The sequence below is a fragment of the Seriola dumerili genome, unplaced genomic scaffold (assembly GCF_002260705.1).
Source record: "Seriola dumerili isolate Sdu_G_001 unplaced genomic scaffold, Sdu_1.0 BDQW01000052.1, whole genome shotgun sequence".
Classification (NCBI taxonomy): Eukaryota; Metazoa; Chordata; class Actinopteri; order Carangiformes; family Carangidae; genus Seriola; species Seriola dumerili.
The window spans coordinates 5921361-5940080 of NW_019174307.1; the positions used below are offsets into that span (position 1 = coordinate 5921361).

At 40.0% G+C, this 18720-nt stretch overlaps 1 protein-coding gene across 2 annotated transcripts in view; it reads right to left on the reverse strand.

Moving 5' to 3' along the window:
* stxbp5l (syntaxin binding protein 5 like) overlaps positions 1 to 18720 on the reverse strand; it is a 142687-nt gene continuing 123967 nt past the window's right edge. For both annotated transcript variants that reach the window (XM_022740794.1, XM_022740793.1), the window contains 7 exons: positions 13042 to 13221; positions 5122 to 5361; positions 2933 to 3296; positions 2062 to 2227; positions 1206 to 1317; positions 762 to 982; positions 1 to 313 (listed from right to left, as the gene is read on the reverse strand). In XM_022740794.1, the coding sequence (XP_022596515.1) occupies positions 272 to 313; positions 762 to 982; positions 1206 to 1317; positions 2062 to 2227; positions 2933 to 3296; positions 5122 to 5361; positions 13042 to 13221 (1325 nt within the window). In that variant the 3' untranslated portion in view covers positions 1 to 271. The remainder of the gene's footprint in view (positions 314 to 761; positions 983 to 1205; positions 1318 to 2061; positions 2228 to 2932; positions 3297 to 5121; positions 5362 to 13041; positions 13222 to 18720) is intronic.

Here is an 18720-nt window from a genome sequence, read left to right on the forward strand (position 1 = left end):
TGTCGGATATTTCCAGTTCCAGTTTCATCGGTCCTTCAAATGCCGCCATCCTCTTTCTGTCCTCATCACTGCGTGTCTAGACAAGGAGCTAGCCCGTCCTTGTCATTTCAGCATTGTGACAGTGCCGTACATATTAGCTAGTCCACAAGCCATAAAGACAAAGTCACTCTTGAGTCTTTCTTTTAATAGCTCTCATTTGTAGAGTGAAAGTCCCTGTCCCGGCATAAAGCTCTCAACAGTCCAAGGGCAGCCTTAGCCCTCTGTCCTGCCATTAGAACTGGTACCACTTCTTGTCCTTGCACTTTAGCATCAGCTGTAAAAAGACAAAATCATATACTGTTGATGGTGAAGAATAAGTTATCACAGCGTCACTTCCTGTTGGAGTGCATTTCTTTGGAATGACACCACATTTATAAAAAAAAAAAAATGCTTTAGCTTGTCTGGGAAAGGGAATGGGATGAAAACAACAGAGATTGAGTGTTTTAGCTATAATCTAAGTTAAAATTAAATAAAACTTAAATATTATTTATAATAATTTGTACTATTTTCAAAGGTAATTCAAATAAAAATAATAAAAATTTTTAAGTTTCAATTTAGCTTTATTTTACCATATTCGAATTTTAGTTTTATTTCAGTTTACAACAGTATTCATAAAGATATATTTTGACCATTTTAAGTTATTATATTTAGATATATTCTTTATCGTAAATTGTGGTTCTTATGGAACATTACTTTCTTAATTACTACTGTAATATTCTTACCTCATGAGCGTGTTTGGAGAAGGTTTCTGCACTGGTCATCATGAGGGCAGTTCGTTCCTCCAGCTCTCCCAGTCTCTGGCCTCTCTCATCCAGAGCAATGCGGACCCGAGCCAGCTCACCCACAGCTCCACTAGCCGCCACCTTCATGCCCTCCATCCCCGCCTGCCCTGGGATATGCTGTGCCAGACTGCGGGATGCCTTCCCGGCTGCTGCTTCCCCAACTACCATTAAAAAACATCAGTTAAAAAAGAAAGAGAGAAGATGATGGTGATACGGAAATAAAGCACATTCTTGGTTAATATTAATATTACTCTTTGAAGATTTGAATAATTTATGACTTTTATATGTTGATTAATTATTATATGGTTTCTTTTAGGTGAATTAGCACATACTGGATGGAAGCACTTTATATTCAGAAAAAGAAAGATAGACCAAGTAACATACAGAGCTCCTCCCTGTCGAAGGTATTGGCGTTTCCCCCAAAGAAGCCCTTTAAAAAGCCTCTGTTCTGGGCTTCTGGTGTCTCTATTGGTGTAAACAGCTCTCCCAGCATTTCCTGCAATGAAATACAGTTTTGATAAAACAGTTCTTTCCGATGGTGCACCAGGGATGTATTACTAAAATTTGTTGATCATACATTGATCATCACTGAGATAGGGTGGGGTCTAAGTGCCAAAGTTTTCCTCACTTTGTCTTCCTTTCATCACCTTTGTGAAAACTGTCATGGTGTCCATACATATAGTATAATTTTATAATATACATAGTGCATACTAACAACTTCTCCTCAATGACCGAGGAGAAATACACCATAATCTGAGTAACCACTGTTTGCCTGTAGGTGGCACTATGGCAACATCTGACATCTGTTATCATTAGTGAGAGTGCAGTGATGGCTCTTAAGAATAAACATCTAAAAATATGAGTATAACCATGTGCACATGCACAAACACTGTAAAAACATATCCACACAATCAACCCACTGGAGTTCAGACCACATATGACAAGTGTGACATTTCACTTCAATGGCTCCTGTGAGCCGTGGGCTTCACCAAGGGTGGGGATAATGGCACCTGTTTATTACTTACTGCACCTATACTTTTCTGAACTCAGAACCAAAATATGAGACAGCACAAATTGTCAGTCAGCAGATCCCTTCACACACACAGATGCAAAATTAGAAAGGTCTTTATGTGTACATAAATACATGCATGGATGCCGTTCATAAAATCAAATAGCATAAATCTGAGATGTTGCATGTCATAGATGCAGCATGCTCACACAGACAGACTGCAGTGCTGACCTGCAGGTTGTCACACATCTCCTGGCTGTATGTAATTCTCTGGATCTCTGTCGGGGAGCTAAGATACAGTGCCTGCCCCCCATTGGTGAAGCAAAAGGTTCTTGCAATGCGCATGTCTGTCAGAGGCAGGTAATTGACATCCATCAGCGGTCTTAGACTAGGCAAACTAGATGAGATCAAAGAGAGTAGAAAAAGAAAGACAAATTAGATACCAGGAACATCTATATAATAAGAACTGCACCCTGCAAAGTAAACCACAGCACACATCAGAGCTATCTTTGGGCTACATGGATATTGAAATATAATAATTATGATTAATTAATCTCAGGATTGTTTTTTGATACAATTTTGGTAACAAAGAAGTTAACAGTGTGTGAACATCTAACAGATAGAAAACTGCTGTTAATCTAACAATATACCTGTTAGAACTTAAATAAAACGTCCTTCAAATCACATGAAATCAAACTGTACTCTTAGAGGAAGGAGGTTTTAGTCGAAGTGTATTCAAATACTTACAGTATAATGTATCACAAGATGCACAATTTACCAGTATATAGGCAGCACTTTTAACATCAGAGCGGGAACTCTCAATGCAATGGGTCGGGTCAATATTGCACTCGACCATGTCTAAATAATTATGTTATCTCAATCATTATATGATTAATTGCACAGCACTAGTCTAAGCCATTTTTTTTGTCTAAGCAGCAAAAACAAAAATGTCAATTAACAAAGAAATATACATTAAATTAAGAATCTGAAAGAAAAATGGAAATTTCAGGTAAATCTCAATTGTAGTTTAAACTGTGCACAGATTTGATACAAACATCTAAAGAGACAGACAATAGTAACACATGCAGAACTTTCTATGTACCTGAGTGTCATGACGTGGCCGTTGGCACAAAAGCAGGCCAGGCACACACTGTTACACACAGATACCACGTCAGCTCGCAGTACAAATGATGACTCTGTGATGTTGTGGACAAAGAGGCAAGACTGTGAGGGCATCAAGAATACTTTGGCCTGCCTCTCTGAGCACACCACAGCCAGATGTCCATCTCCGCAGGCGTCCTGGGAGGAGGATGGTGAAAAGTGGACCAGCTTGCGCCTCCGCGGTCGGTCAGGGTCCTCGGGGGCATTGAGGTCCCGCCAAACCTCATAGGGGCTCTGAATGAGAGCTCCCATGCAGTCCAAGAAGCCAAAGCGCAACACTGAGCCCTTCAACATCAAAACTGCTCCTGGGAGTGTTTGGGTAGAGTCAAAAGAAGAAGACAGAGAAGGCATGACATCTAAAACTAAAATTTCCAAAGCTACAGCACACAACTACCACAAGCCAAGAAAGTGATGGATCCAAAATGTAATGGGAATGAAAAGAACTCAAAGCACTTGACTTATCTCCACTGCAGCCCAGTTTTGTTTCTTCATCACATTACTTTAAATGAACTTTATTTATAAAATGAGACTGAGAATGTCAATATAATGGGATGATGCAAGTTAAAGAATTACAAACGCTCATGTGTTCACTTTTAGAAACTTAGTATAACTTGTTATCTACTCTTGGCTAAAAAGTAATCCATTACTTACACATATACTACAGTTTTTCAAAGACAACATTTCCTGCACAATCGACTATCCACTCTCCACAGGGAAGCCACAGGAGCATAAAACACACAGGGAGGGTTCAACAATACTTGCTTTTCTGTTCGCCAATTTTTCCTTGGAACAGAATCTGTGACCTTCCAGTAATAAGCTGGCTTCTTGTTTGCTTAGTCTCAAGAGAACAACTGGTGCTTCAAAGGGCCTGGATTTTGGTTCAATTGATGTTTTTACACTGAGAAGGAGACCTTTTTTCTCACACAGCAGGGCTTCTGGACTGGTAATGCATGTTTGAGTGGCTCAGTTTGTTTAGTCAGAGTGCCAATACAATGGGACTACAAATACTATCCTTTCTCTTGAGCACAGAATGAATTCAGTGCAAGATCATGCATGACAAGGCCCATCAAAGTTCCCCATGATCAACAAATTTCCCTCTAATTGAAACTACGAAGTTTTAGAAGCCCTTTAGTAGGAGTTAAGACCAGGGGAGAGTTGAGCTTTCAAATGCTGCTCACACAGCTTAACACAGTGCACTTAATTCCTCACGAAATTACCTGCTTATTTTCAAAGCCTTGCTTTGTATCAATATTGCATTTTCATGTCCATGTGGATGTTTTTATGTCAAATTATGCAGGTGGAGTTGAAACAAAAGCTAATGCTTTACTCAGATCAGTGTCCTGTGTTTTCAAAGTGAGTGTACACTGTATCATTATTTGTGAAATAACCTATTCACAACACAGTGATATGGAAATTAAATAGATTACAAAAGGGTAATTACTGTACTTGGAGCATGTTGGTATGGCACTGTTCTATTTACTGGAAGTAATCCACCTCTAGGTGCCACGAAATCCTAAATGGATCCAGGTTTTATGTCCGCAACATCAGTTGCATTGACATGGTCGCTTATAGTAATGCATCAAATGGAGTTAAAGTTTGTCATATGTGAAATACTTTGAGATGAGTTAAACAAATGTATTCTGGACATTTTGTGCTGATAAAACTATTATTATTACTATTATTTTGAGTTGGGCCAGAAGTTTAGAGATCTAATGTACCACATCTCACTGTGCAAGTTTCATGACATAGTTATAGCTTGATTTTACTCTACACTTTGAGGTTCTTAATGGCTTTTCTCTCAACTTCTGATTTATTTGACAAGACTGCAAGAAGTTTTCAGCCCTTCAACAGATTTCGGGTGTATAGTGGATTTTCTATTGGAACACTTCTATTCATTCCAATTTATCTGTGTTATTCTAGAATTTTGGCCATTATTTCTACCTGCATTTATGATAAAATTGTACTCACCAAAGTATTGCTGAGATCTAAAAGATTCAATTATGACCAAAAGTGAGCGCACAACAAATGTTAGTAATCCCTGTTTGTGAAGAAAAACTGTGTTCAGTTACTAAAAACCTCTGTAAGATAAACGACACCTTTGTTATGAACCCCAGTGTCACTGGGACTTACCACTGGGCCCAATGGTGACAGGTTCCTCCATCCTCTCCTCCTGGTCTGTGGGAATGGACATCGGGATGAGCAAGACCATGCCTAAGCTGGTGCCTACCCACAAACATGGGGTTGGCAGGGCGTCACTCTTGCGCCCATAGGACTCTCCAAACTGCAGTGTGGTGATTGCCTCTTTGGTGTCCCGGTCGATGCTGGACACACTGGAACTGCGCGAGCGACTGAAGGAGTTTTCACGACTCTCTGTAGCAGCAGCCACCAAACACAGACGCACAGCACAGGCAGAAACGATGCAAGAGGACATGAAGCGGTGACAAGAGAGGGAAGGACAAGAGGGGAAAACAAGAAAGAGAAAAATAGTGTTGGAGGAGATATTTATGGATCAGTAAAAAGAGTGATGGAGGAGGAAAGCAACGTGATGGACAACGAAGAAAGAACGGTGGTATGCAGGGACAGGAAGTTAAAAAGAAAAGGGTATTTCGTAAGGAGAGAGGGAGTGACAACAAGCAAAGAAGACAAATATTCTGAAAGTCAAACATGGTTTGTCTGCAGATTGTATGTCATGTAAAACACTGGAACAAATAGGAAAATACCACTGAAAAGCAAAGTGATCAAACATTACAAAGGGACAACTGGACAGAAACCCGTTTTCACATCACACTCCTGCGCACGCACACTCACACTCACACTTATGTCTGCGCTGATTGAGAATGCACTGGTTTTATTTGCTGATGAGAGATTCAGCAGCCCGGTGACAAACTCGGACACACTGCACACACACCAACACACACTCACACATTAACAAACAGACATACACAAGAATGCACACACATACACACGATGGCAGTTGCACCAAATTCTGAAACTCCTTTAACTCCGTTTGAGTGCTACCCATTCAGCTCCTCCATTGTGTACTTAAAGCCTCCATCATAAAAGTATTTCTGTATTGCTGCATTTCTGAATTATTCAAAGACCAGGCAATGTGCAGTACTGCATTCCCTTCCAAATGTTACACAGAGTGCAGACTTTATGTAACAACTCCAAATGGGTGCTGTATGCCAAAATGCTGACTGCAAAACATACAGTATGCACTACTAAAAAAGATGGTATCACCCCACTCCTACACCTTGGGACACGAGCAAACACTTCTAGGCATGTTTTAGACGAAACGGGGGCCACAGGACGGACTAACATACTGACTGACGGACGGACGAACGTATATTAGTCTGCAGGACAGCAGTTGATGGGTTTGCGGCCGAAGCCCCCTTACCTCTCTCACTCCAGCAGTAGGGACTGGCGGTGTGGTGCTCGTCATGGGAGTACATAGTGACTCCGTGAAACTGCTGAAGCATTGCCCTCCTGGATGCATAACCTATTCATCCCCCACAACATGAACCCCATAGACCAAACCACACCCGCCATGACCCAAAGAAACAAATGCACACACGTGGGCACCGAAGAAACAGACAAGGATGGACGGATGAACAGCAGTACCAGAGAATGGAAAAAAAAAAAAAGGGAAAGAGAGAAAGTTGCAACTGAGTGTGGAGAGACTGCTTCAAATATACACAGAGACAGAGAAAGAAAGTGTGACTGAAAAAGAGGCTGCTTGACAACATCTGTGGTGGCCACACAACCTTTTACTCGCATATCCATCTTCTCTCTGAAAACCTTTACATCAACGTTGGACCTTCATGTAGTCCAGTGTGGCCGATAAAGAGCTACTGTACAGCGCTGTTGCACGACAACCAAAATGTCAATGCTGTTTTCTCTGATACTGCTGCAAGTAGAAAAACATTTTCGAGTGGACCCCAGTGTACAAACGGGTCAAACACAGAACCAATTCAATACAAAACAAAACATGAAAACTCACGGCACAAGAGGTGCTACAAAGGCAAAGACTTCAATAAATTCATGGACATTTTGTTTGTTGGTTGTTTACTTAGTGTTTTCCACAATATCAGAGCAGTATCAATATATTTAGATGTTTTTAGTCAAAAGTCTGGTATTGTAACAACACTGCTGTACAGTGCTGCTGGCAGCCACAGAGACAAAATAGCCTTTTGCTGTGGGTCTGGACAGCAGCAGCTCAGTTTAGCTGTGTGTCGCTGGGTTGTGTTTACGCTGTGTGACAGAGCCTGTGGGGTGCTGGCTAATGAAAGTCAGGCACAGTGATACTCTGACAGGACATGGGGACCCCTGGGGCACCTTTACAGGGAGCTAGAGGCAGGTGGGGCAGTGTCAGGGAGGTGATAAGGAGAGGCAGACAATCTGAAGCGGTGAGACAGACAGAGTGCCAGATTTATACAGTGGTACATGCACATACACCCACACACACTTTAGAGAGACAAGGACAGACACCTGGGGACTAGGCTTAACTCCTGTTTATATCGATGTACCACTAATGACAAATGTTGCTTTAATACCAATATAGATAGATGTAAACTTTGGATTTTCCAAGATTTAATTGTGCAATTCATTGAGAGTTAAGGAATCTTTGACCTCAAAATGTAACATTTTAATAATTAAGATGATCAAGTTTATTTATTGCAGAGATCCAACAGGGACTTCTTGTATCACCATATAATAGTATAATAGACCTAATGCTTCAGCATTTGTTTTTCTATCCGGCAACATGGACGTAGGTGTGTGTGGGTGCAGACTTGAGTGTCTTTTGAAAGTCCCTTCAGCTTCTGCACCTTAGCTCTGAGCTATAGCACAGAAAATACATTTCAGTACTGCCTCTTTTACTTGTGAAATGTGTACACTATGGAATACTGAGACACTGTATGTGGGTTATACTTAAGCCTTAAATTCTAAGGGTTTCACTAGGGGAAACAACTCCTCCTGCCTCTATACTAACAAACAAATGAATTGATAACAGCACACACATACAGTCCTTACACAGACACTACCAGCTTTGTTACCATGTCCACTGGCAACTGGAACTATCATACAACTGCGTCTTCAATATATTTCTTCAATATTTCATAGATGCTGCCTAACAAAGATAGGAGGTATGGACATGTTTACTGTACATTGAGTCTGGCCTCCCCTGCAATTTCCCTCCTCTGTTTCCTCTCCTGGCATGGAGGCCTCATTAAGATCGGCCTCATCTCTCGCACCTCTCATTGACCTTTAATTATTCCAGTGATCCTGCTGGCTCTTCACTGTGGCAACCCAGTGCAACTGATAAACAACAGTGCCAAAGCAACAGTCAGAGAATATCCAACAGTCTGCTGAGAAAAGCGACTGTTCACACATAATAAACAGACATTAAAGCTACTGCAGACTATGGCTACTGTCGATTTTTCATCTAATTTCATCCTTATCACATGCTCTTAGTGAATTAGACATGACATACAACCCACTGTATGTCTTTTCTGTAGATTTGAATATGACAGTCAAGAGAAGTGAAAAAATATTGAACTACAGAGTACATTTAAGCCAGGTTAGAAGAGACTGTAGAGTGCTTAAATCAAAACACAGCAACAAGATGAAATCTAAGTGTTACTTCCCTATATTCCATGATATGTGCATGCAATGCTACAGTTTCTAAGCATATACTGCTGAGTGCAAATTTTTGATTGATCCAGTAAAAGTTTGCTAAAGAATCTGTAGCTGTGTTTAACATGCAAATCCAACAGTATCATACAATATCTTCAATACTGTTCTAAAGCCCTGAAAGTGGTATGTGGCAGGTACAATATTCATTACATCCCATAGTATGGAAGTGTTGGAAGCAGGAGCATGCTCAGAAAACATCACGGCAAGCTGTCTATTAGATTATATAATATCTTGTGTGCCAAGCTGACATTTTGGTCAAGAGGAAAGCTGGTGATGTCTCCACATTGGAAAAGATTTATGCAATGACGTCCAAATGACTCAGTAGACAGATGCGTCAAAACTGATTAACCAGAGATGCCTTTGAAATACAGGAGAATTTCATTGGGTCCAACGAAATGTCATGGTTATTTTGCACTGGAGTGTGTATAGATGGAACAGCTTTCATCCTTTAACTACCCCAGAGTGTCTGTCTAACACCGTCTTCTCTGCACTGAAATGCACTTGCCGCAAAAGGACCCTCTTGTCATAGTTGTCACACCATGTCAGATTTTGGAAACTGATGACTACTGTTAATTGATTAAAGCCAGAGTCACATTCCCCAAGCTACTTCAGCACTATTCGAGCAGGAGGACACTGTCTACCACCCAGGCGCACAGAGGCGAGGTGGTTTTCCCTGAGACAGACGATGACAGGCTTCTTTAGCATCAGACTGTGGCTGGACTGCTCTCCTTCCCTCAGTGTTTTTTTGATTCTGCTAGCTTGTCGACAGCACTAGGTGAAACGTTGCAGGCCAGCTTGACAAAATAAAACTGCATTAATAAATAAAACTTTTTTTTTTTTTTCATTACTGTTGAATTTCTGACAGTGACTTTCTGAATTCTGCCTTTAGTTTTAAGTAAAGCCTTCATTCAGTGGAGGTCAGCACAGTCTGTAGCAGCAGTACAATACAGCCACTCAATAAAGTTTGGGGTTAGTTTTTCTTGCCAACAGGTTACAGTGTCATGTTAGTGCAGCCTACGGTTAGCTTACAGTTTCATGTTTAATTACTATAGAAGTCTGTGAAACCGTTGCTGATGGATATTTTCAGAGGTTCTAAATGCATACAAATGCAAAACATTAAAAACTTTTATAACTTTATAGCAGCGCACAGATGTGAAGAAAATGTGATCTAGGAAAGTGGTCTTACGCTTAGAGTAACTGTGACATTTCAGTTACTGTCACAGTGTTGAGTTTTCTACAGAGGGATTAGCCTGTTGCGACCTGACGGAGAGTTTCTGTTAATCTAACAGAGCCATGACTAAAAGCAAATACAGGCAGGACCACGAGCGATTCACCTGCCCAGCCAGAGCTTTCTACAAGTCTACTCTCCTTAGGGGCATGAGTTTAAATAGCACTATATGAAAACAGTGCTGATGGTTGACCAGATTTGTGAGCAACACTGTTTTATCTTTGTTGTGTAGTGGTGTCTATAATATTATGATCATGAAGGCTCATTCCCTTTGTCCCTCAACCCAACCAGTCGAGGCAGACGGCGCCATGAGTCGGGTTTTGTTCAGTGTCTCTACCTAAAAGGAGGTGTTTCCAAGTGCTGGCTCATGGGGGAACGTTTTTGTCTTTGTAGTAATATTATGAAGAGTACGGTCTAGACCTGCTGTATATGAAAAGTACCCTGAGATAACTTCTGTTATGATTCAGCGCTATATAAATAAAACTGAATTGAATTTATGACAATCTCCTGTTTGAGGTGCCAATGTAAATTTTCACATTTTCAATACTTTAAATTAAAGTGTTAAACACCTTCTCTGCCTCCAGGGCAAATCACAATGTCTGTCAGTATTTATAAATCATCCACTCAATAAACCTGCAGTCGCTTTGGCCAGTGCCTGCCATCCTCACTTTTATTTCTGCCACCCAAAATCACCCAGCTATGTGAGTCATTGTAAAGACCAAAAGTGCAGCTCAAGTTCAACTCACAGACATGCCTGGCAAAGAAAATATCTAGTTCTGAGAGCAGCAGAGAGAAATAAAATGTCCAACACTACAGGAGAATGTCAGGAGTCCTATTAAGATGAAAGATGTGTGTCTCACTTTTGTCTGAGAGGGAGGATATTGTTGATTCAAAATCAATAGAGGTCCCGGAGTGGTGTCTTGATGTCTGTCGCCTGGCAGTGACAGACTAAGTGCAAGATTTCATACATGCTGTGTAATTAAATGTTCTTGTATAATCCTGGCAGAGGCCATTTTTTTGTGTCAGCAACAAGGTCAATATTTTGAAATCAAACTGCTGGGAGCATCATTTCAAGTCCTCACGTGACGGCACATTCTTTTATCTGCTTTTTTTTGTTTTTGCTTATGCTGTCACTTATTTTGTAAGAGCAGAATGTCAAAATCTAACCAACAACGAGCCTAAAGATGGGCCAATGTATCAGAAGTTGAAAATAAGACAGATGTTTTATCAGTTATTATTTAGAGTTATTCAGATTAGCAGGAGATAATAAGAAATACAGTGACTATAAAAGCATTGCACACACAGAGACAGAGGAACATATTTACACACACATTCCCTGTTATCACACACAAAGCTGTATGTACACACCTGAAACACACACACGCACACACACGGATTTCCACACTGATCATGGGGATATGACGCCTACTTGGCTGATTCATTTTTAGACAGTCCAAGTCAAAGTCAGGGTGTGAATAAACGGAGTTCACATGGAAGAAAATAAATGTCAGATCTGTCAATGAGAATGTCAAAATGCCAGAGTGCGAATCATGCTTGACCGGTTGTCTTGTAATTCTTATTCCCCTCTTTTATCTGCGTGCATAATGAAAAGGGCTATTTGGAACTTAAAAATAAAAAATAGATGTTCTGACAATTGCAATATAAAGAAATTGCACACTCACTCACAAACACATAAAAACTAAATAAAAAGCTTACAAAATGCCTCCCTAGGCTCAAAGTTTTGTGGATTTTTAGACAGTTGGAGGGTGTGGCCACACTACACAAACCTCATGTGTGCTCTGTTAATTTTCAAAAAGTAAAACATGCAGAATCTATTTCTGTGAAGAGAAAGAAATGTGACAGAAAAAAGGCAGAAACTACTTCACCATACTATAACTGGATGGAAAAATACTGTGACATTAGTGTCAAACACATCAGTGCTTTTTGATGCAGAAAAATAAAAAAGAAAGACAGGCACTGAAGAGGTAAAAAACAATTAGTTAAAACATTTAAAATTGCACCAACCTTCAGGCCTGGGACATGGTTGACACAGGCAACAGTATTAAGGGACACAATGCAAAGGCTGTTTCTTGCATCCAGTAGTCCAAATGTTGTAAGGTCATGCTAATGCAAGCTGCAGATATACGTATATGTTTTAAGTAGCGATGTAGGTCAAACACTGCTAAATGAACAACTACACATGTAGAAGTAGGTGCTGTCGGTGAGAGCATACAGTAGCAATAGCCAATGTTCATTTAGTAACTCCAGTTACCTCAGTGTGCAAAGACGTCTTCTAAAAACGTCATCCATATAATTCGCAGTGACTGTTTATATTTTGAAGGATATAAAAAAAAAATTAACCATTCACTAAGCCTCACCTCTCCTTACTTCTCTACACCTCACGCTGACATTGCACTGCACAGATGAGCTTCACAATAATTATGATGACAGACTTATCTGAAACAATGGGTCTGATTGAAATGATTGAGATTCTATCCGCTGGAGCATGCTAGCTTATTGAGCTAACATTAACTCTACGCTTTGGTTGACATTTTAAATGTTTTCGGCGGACTTGTTTTAAAATGAGATATTATATAAGAGGTCTATGCACTTGTTACTGTAAACTGTAAACTAATTACTCATCAGCTTGGCATGCTAACAAGCTTACGTGACAGACAAAATCACTGTTTAATTAGTTCCTTACACCTCCTCTAAACTCTTTAGACTGTGGGTTTTGCTCTTGCTACAGCAACATACACTGTTTCAACATGGAGAGAAATCCAAGACAGTGACTTGTTATGGTTGCTAAGCTTTGATTGGGTAATTACTGCTTGGGGGATAGTTTTATCAAAAAGTCAGTTATGATGTTTATATCAAAAGCATCTGCAAATTCACTCAATTTGTTCACTGTCCATTGATTTGCTTACCCTACAGCATCCACTTCTGGCAATTACAGCATGATTTCAGCTTTTATGCTGCAAACTTGCATTAGCATATGCTTGCCTTGTGTTAACTATGTATCAAGCCTTAATCCACTTACCCCAGAGTTAGAGGAAGGCATGCACTTGTTGGGAGGGAGGGCATGTTATAGAGGCTTAGGGATGGGAGTTGGGAAGACAAGCACACACCTTCAGTGTGGGACACAGGCAAAGAGATCTCCATGCAAGCAGCAGATTGGGCCTTGCGGAAGGGCGGTCGGCCGGGGCCTCTGCGGGTAAGCCGTGGTCCCTCGGGACCCATTGGGACGCGAGGCTTCCCCGCCGAGCAGGGCTGGGAGGTGGGGCTAGTGCAATGTCCATTGACATGATCTGTAACAACGGCAAAGCATTAGCAAACAATACAAAGAGGGAAATAATGAAACTTTCAAACATATTCTAATCCACTACTGCAATATCCATCATCACAAGTCATTTAGTCTGAGAAGTGAAATCTTCTTTTAAACAAGGGAGAAATCTGCCAATGAGGGGAGAAAATTCCGTTTTGAGGAAATAGCTGGTGTTTTCTGACCCTATTGGGAGATAATGCTATCGGTTCAAAAAAAAAACAAAAGCAGACTTAATACATCAGTTCAGCAATACACTACATGACCTATGAAGACGGAAATCTTTGCAGTGTTAGAGAGAAGCAAGCCAATGTTGAAAATCAGAAAAGACAAAGAGAAAGATGGTGGTGAGGGAGAAAGGGAAGGCAAGAGTGAGCGTGAAAGGGTTGGAGGGTGGTTTTAAGTTAGCATGAGCAGGGAGGAGATGCCGGGGCAAAAGAAAAGGGAGTAAAATACAGAGACAAATTGTGAGCGCAGTTTCTTCCAGTTTGTGTCAGGAAAGAGATATGAAAAGAAAAGAAAAGAAAAAAGGCTTGTTTCATCTCCACTTTGTTTCTTTATGTTCTTTGTGAATTGTTAGAAAACTTTTGAAGAAAACAATTCTGTTTTTAGCAGACACTATTTATTTCTTTTGAAGGTCAGGAGCTTTATTGAATTACTGGCTGCAACAAAAATCTTCAAGTGAAGATCAAAGGAACAGAAAATAACATAAAAACTCTTCTTTTTTTTATTATTCTAAAGCAAATTAGTACTCCAGTTAAGATGGTTGGGCTAAACAATCAGCTACCGATGGTGCCGACAGAAAACACTTGTTACTCTCTGAAATTACATGGCTTCTCCTCAGGGACTGAGTTTGTTGGAAGCTTTGTCCTTACTTAATGTACAGTGCTTCTTTGTGTGAGCAAAATAATTTGTTTACAGCCAAACCTTATTAATGAGACAAAAAAAAAAAGCAAAACAAGATTGCGTAGCTTGAGTGCACTCTGTGGATCTGTGTTGCCTGCAATTTAGTTGGCAAGACACAAAAGCTGCTAAGACAGCCGCAAATAACAGCTTCATACCAAACGCCTGAGTGCCCTCATTCTCACTTGTCTGGAGTGGTGAGTAAATAAAACAGTGCCCTCTTCTGTAGTGACATCTCAGTAGTAGGAAAAAACCAAAGTTAAAATGATTTAGGGTTGTCAGGAAGTTGTGACTGAAGATATCCATGTGTTTTTTTTGTTTTTTTTTTAACCATTCCTCTCTTTACTTCTCCTGTGTAGAAACTCATGAAGCATGAGGATGAACAGTATTGTGCTAAATAGTAAAAACAATAGAAAGTGACCTCCTGCCACTGTCCTCTTAGTATTTGACACTGATCATATGTCTGTTATATCAAATTTAGTCTCCTGATCAGATCATTGATGCACAAAAGATTCAGTTTCAAAGTGAAGATGAAAAGCTCCGGGTAGCCCTCCAGTCTGCGTGCAACACTCACATAGTTTCAGAGCAGGACAGGCCGAGGCAACGCAGGGATTTGAAACTGAGGGTAATAATAGGTCAACCAATGTGAGAGCTGCGTGACGACACCACTGCGTTTCTGACTGTTTTGTTTTTGTGAATTTCGAACAGAGATGCAGCCAATCAGTCATTTGCCTCGAAATGTTCTGCAGGAAACTACACAGCAGAAAGAATGGCACTGTATCCTCACACGCACACTCCCCAAACAACGGACGGATTATTACACATATGCATCAAGACTGAGCACACACGCACATGCACGCGCACGCAAACACAGACACACACACACACACTCACTTACACTCACACACGCGCTCTCTCTCTATGATACTGTTGACAAAAACCCACATTCATAGTGTAGCTACTAACAAGGTACAAGACTAATAAACAAGTATTTTTGCCCTTTTACTGACAACATACGTCCTACTGACAAGTCCTACTACGAGTCCTACAAGTTTGAACCTCACAGGAAATGAGCCTAAAATGTTCTCTTGTTGATGACAGACACTAAGCGTGTGTTGAGGCATACATGGCTGTTCTCTTCAAAGTTTAAGTTTTAAATCTAGCTTCAAAAGCGCTTCAAAAATAAAATAGAACAAAAGCATGTTTTTATATCTGTCACATAAAATAAAGTTATTAAATGAGTCACGGGAATAAGTAAGCACTGGCACATTTTGTGTTAAAGAAGCAGAAGTTTTTTTAGAGGGGACAGCATGTGTGACACTGCAGAAGCAGAGCAAAGGGAAACCTGAGATTGTGATGTGTATGTAGCAGATGTAGGGGGGGAACGCTCAGTATCTGTAAAGCAGGTGATCCAGTTACAATGAAAAGAAGACTGTTTAAGAGAGAAATGATCCAGTTAAAATGAGAGAGTTAGCATGTGATCCAATCACTGTAGAGCAAGGCTGTCAATGGAGGAAAGGTTGCGTAAAATCAGAAGATGGTCCAATCATGATAAAGCGATAGAAAGCCTCAAATTTAAACATGGGTATGAGTTACAAATCACCTTTATAAACACTTGCAAAATGTAGAAGAAACAAATACAAAAGATTTAAATTAAAACAGATTAAAGGAGCAAAATGGACGAAAACGTCAGGCCAACACTCTCATGGGCTGGTTGAACAGGAGGAGAGAGTGACAAGTAAACTGAAAGAAGAAAGTTTGAGTGGGAATAAAAACTAGTAAAGCAACATAAAAGTCTAATAAACACGACAAAAACAGAAACTAAATGATTCAAAGAAAATCAAGTGAAAACTGCTGGCTTTCGCCTACCGTACCAAGATCAGTCTTAAGATCTGTTGGCAGACTTAACTTTCTGCCGGGTCCCTTTACTGAAACAAAAGAATAGGAAACAAAGCACCAGTTAATCCTTTCAAATAAAAATAATAATAAATAATAAAAAAAAAAATAATGAAGTTGGTGTAATCTTAAGTCAAAGAATGACAAATGTGCAAAAAAAAAAAACAAAAAAAAAACCTCAAACCAAACAAAATGGAATCACTCAAAATGAACAAAGAACCAGAACATGCACATTGGTGCAGTTGCACATGGCAGGCATATTTCAAAATGCATGCTCCATTGTTGTCCCAGGCCAGTGTTCCCAGCTATTTCTACAAGATCAGTAATACCCAGTAAAAATTGTCCAGTGACACATTCAAGCACTTGGAGCAGGGACTATATTTTCTGTTATTTCACTACTTAGCATTGTGTGTCTTACAACTACTAGTCATTGTCTTGTTGAGTTGCAACAAGGCAAGAAGAACATATTTGAATTTACTCTGGATGTTAAACACTGTGCCGGTTCTAAAACCTGATCAACCTTGATCAAGGTCTTGACTGAAATATGTCAGTTTTGTATTTTCGAAGGCCTGGGATTTCTGACATGGAAGCACAAACAAACAGAGTGACACCACAGGGCGTCAATACAAAAATCACAGTCAGACACTGGAGGCAACAAAATAACTTGTTTAAACATTTTGCAAGCATTTTGCAGTAAGTAGAGAACTGCAAAGGTCAAAGTTGAGATGTTATGAGTCGGTTTCCCTCTCAAAAAGAAGGCAATATTTCATTGTTTCTTTGGAAGATACAAGGTGATGTTTTACGCCTGATAAATTTCAAGATCAGGTGGAATGACAATGAATTTGCATTCTTTATAATCTTGAACATTTCAATTGTACTTTACATTTGGAAAATGCATCAAAGGAATCATCAGTGATTCCTTTGAAAAAAAATGTTGACTCAGGTTTCAATCCTTCTGCCACAGAGTATATCAGAAAAGAAAAGAGTACAGCAGAGGAAATTTTCTTTAAATCAACTTTTTTCTTTCCTATGGTTTTCAAATGGTTTATTTGCTGTGAGGGGCTGTGTAGGCAGCTCAGTACCAAAGGTCATTTTGAGGAAAAATATATTTCCTTTATTGAAGAGGAGGAAATTAGGGTGGCATGGTATTCTAACTGAATTTCTCAATCAATTAATTTCTTTTTCCATTTCTTTTCTTATAGGAACAAGTAAAGCCTTTTCTGGATTAGTGTTAATAATAAGATAATAGATGAGCTCTGCATATGTGTGTGAGTGTGTGTGTGTGTGTCCTTCATAATAAAACATGGGGACCAGATGCTGCTGCAACCACATGAAATATGCAGCGTTAAAGATACAATGACAGAGAAAATGTTCTCATAATAAACCTGCTTCACACAGATGGTCCCTCTGTTTAACAGTTCACTGGCTACATTAGCAGTTCATAAAATGTTCATTGTGAATACGAATACCCAAACAAACACTGCATGTATTATCATTCATTACCATGGGTTAATATAGCTGCATGTTCACTGAACCTATATACTAACTTTGGTCGAATGAGCAACATGATAGTTTTGTGTCAAAATATGACAATTTCACCAGGTCTGTGTTGATTAATAGTACTATCACTAAAATTAATGTGCATTATTTTCACAGTCGGATGACCTCTTACTCCAAGTTTGGTATCTTGTTGTTTATGTGACAATATTATAACACATGTACGACAGCAGTTTATGTTGGACTCTGTGACCTCAGCACTTCATATGTTACTTCATGATTTGTTGACGTAGTGATCCTGATGCAGAACTATAGCGAAAGTAAAATGTTTTTTTCCTGGTGGCGCAGTGGGCAGTACCTTTAAAGGTGTTTCATGACGTCATTGACAGAGTGCTTGCCTGGGGCAAAACCGATTTTCAACATTTTCATAAAATGTGCTGCTCCGCTTTGCTCTTTTTCCTCTGTGCTAGCTCATGGCAGAGAAAACTTTTTGCTTTCTGACAAACAATACACACAAGATACTAGTGAGAAGATGAAAATACCTTTAAAGAAAAGAAAAAAAACATTTGGACTGAGAAGTGTTTCCAAAGGTCTTGACAGAATTATAGTAACATATGGAATGCTGAGATCCCAAACGGGGCTAATGTTGTACTTGATCAGGCTACAACACTGATAAACGCACAAAGCAAGCTGAAGTCATTTTTATCAGCGATGGAGCCGGCCACATAGTGGGCACCATGCAGTTATAGATGAGAGGTGAGACGGTGATGAATGTTAGCGAAGAGGACAACAAGATGAGATTATGGGTTTAAATGACACACAGTCAGAAAGACACGATTAGAGACATTCAGAGCACCACAATATGGTGAAGTAGCATGTTGTCCTTTCGTGACAAAGATGTGTGGTTCCAGTGGAGGCACAATCATTAACATCACAGAGAATGAAGCACTAGAGGCTCTGATGAGCAGAGAGGAGAAATACCCAGCTGGAATACAACCCCTTCCTCTTGCTAAGCCTGCCTGCCTTGCAGCATTTGCCAAATGATGAAGGATCCAAGGTCAAGGCCCAGATCTGGCACATACAACAAACATCACAACGTCTACCGCCCCGCAGCTGGGGCAGAGAGACAATGCAACACCAGCAGTCGTCTGCACAAATGCATGGAACACATTGACAAAGCAGCATCAGA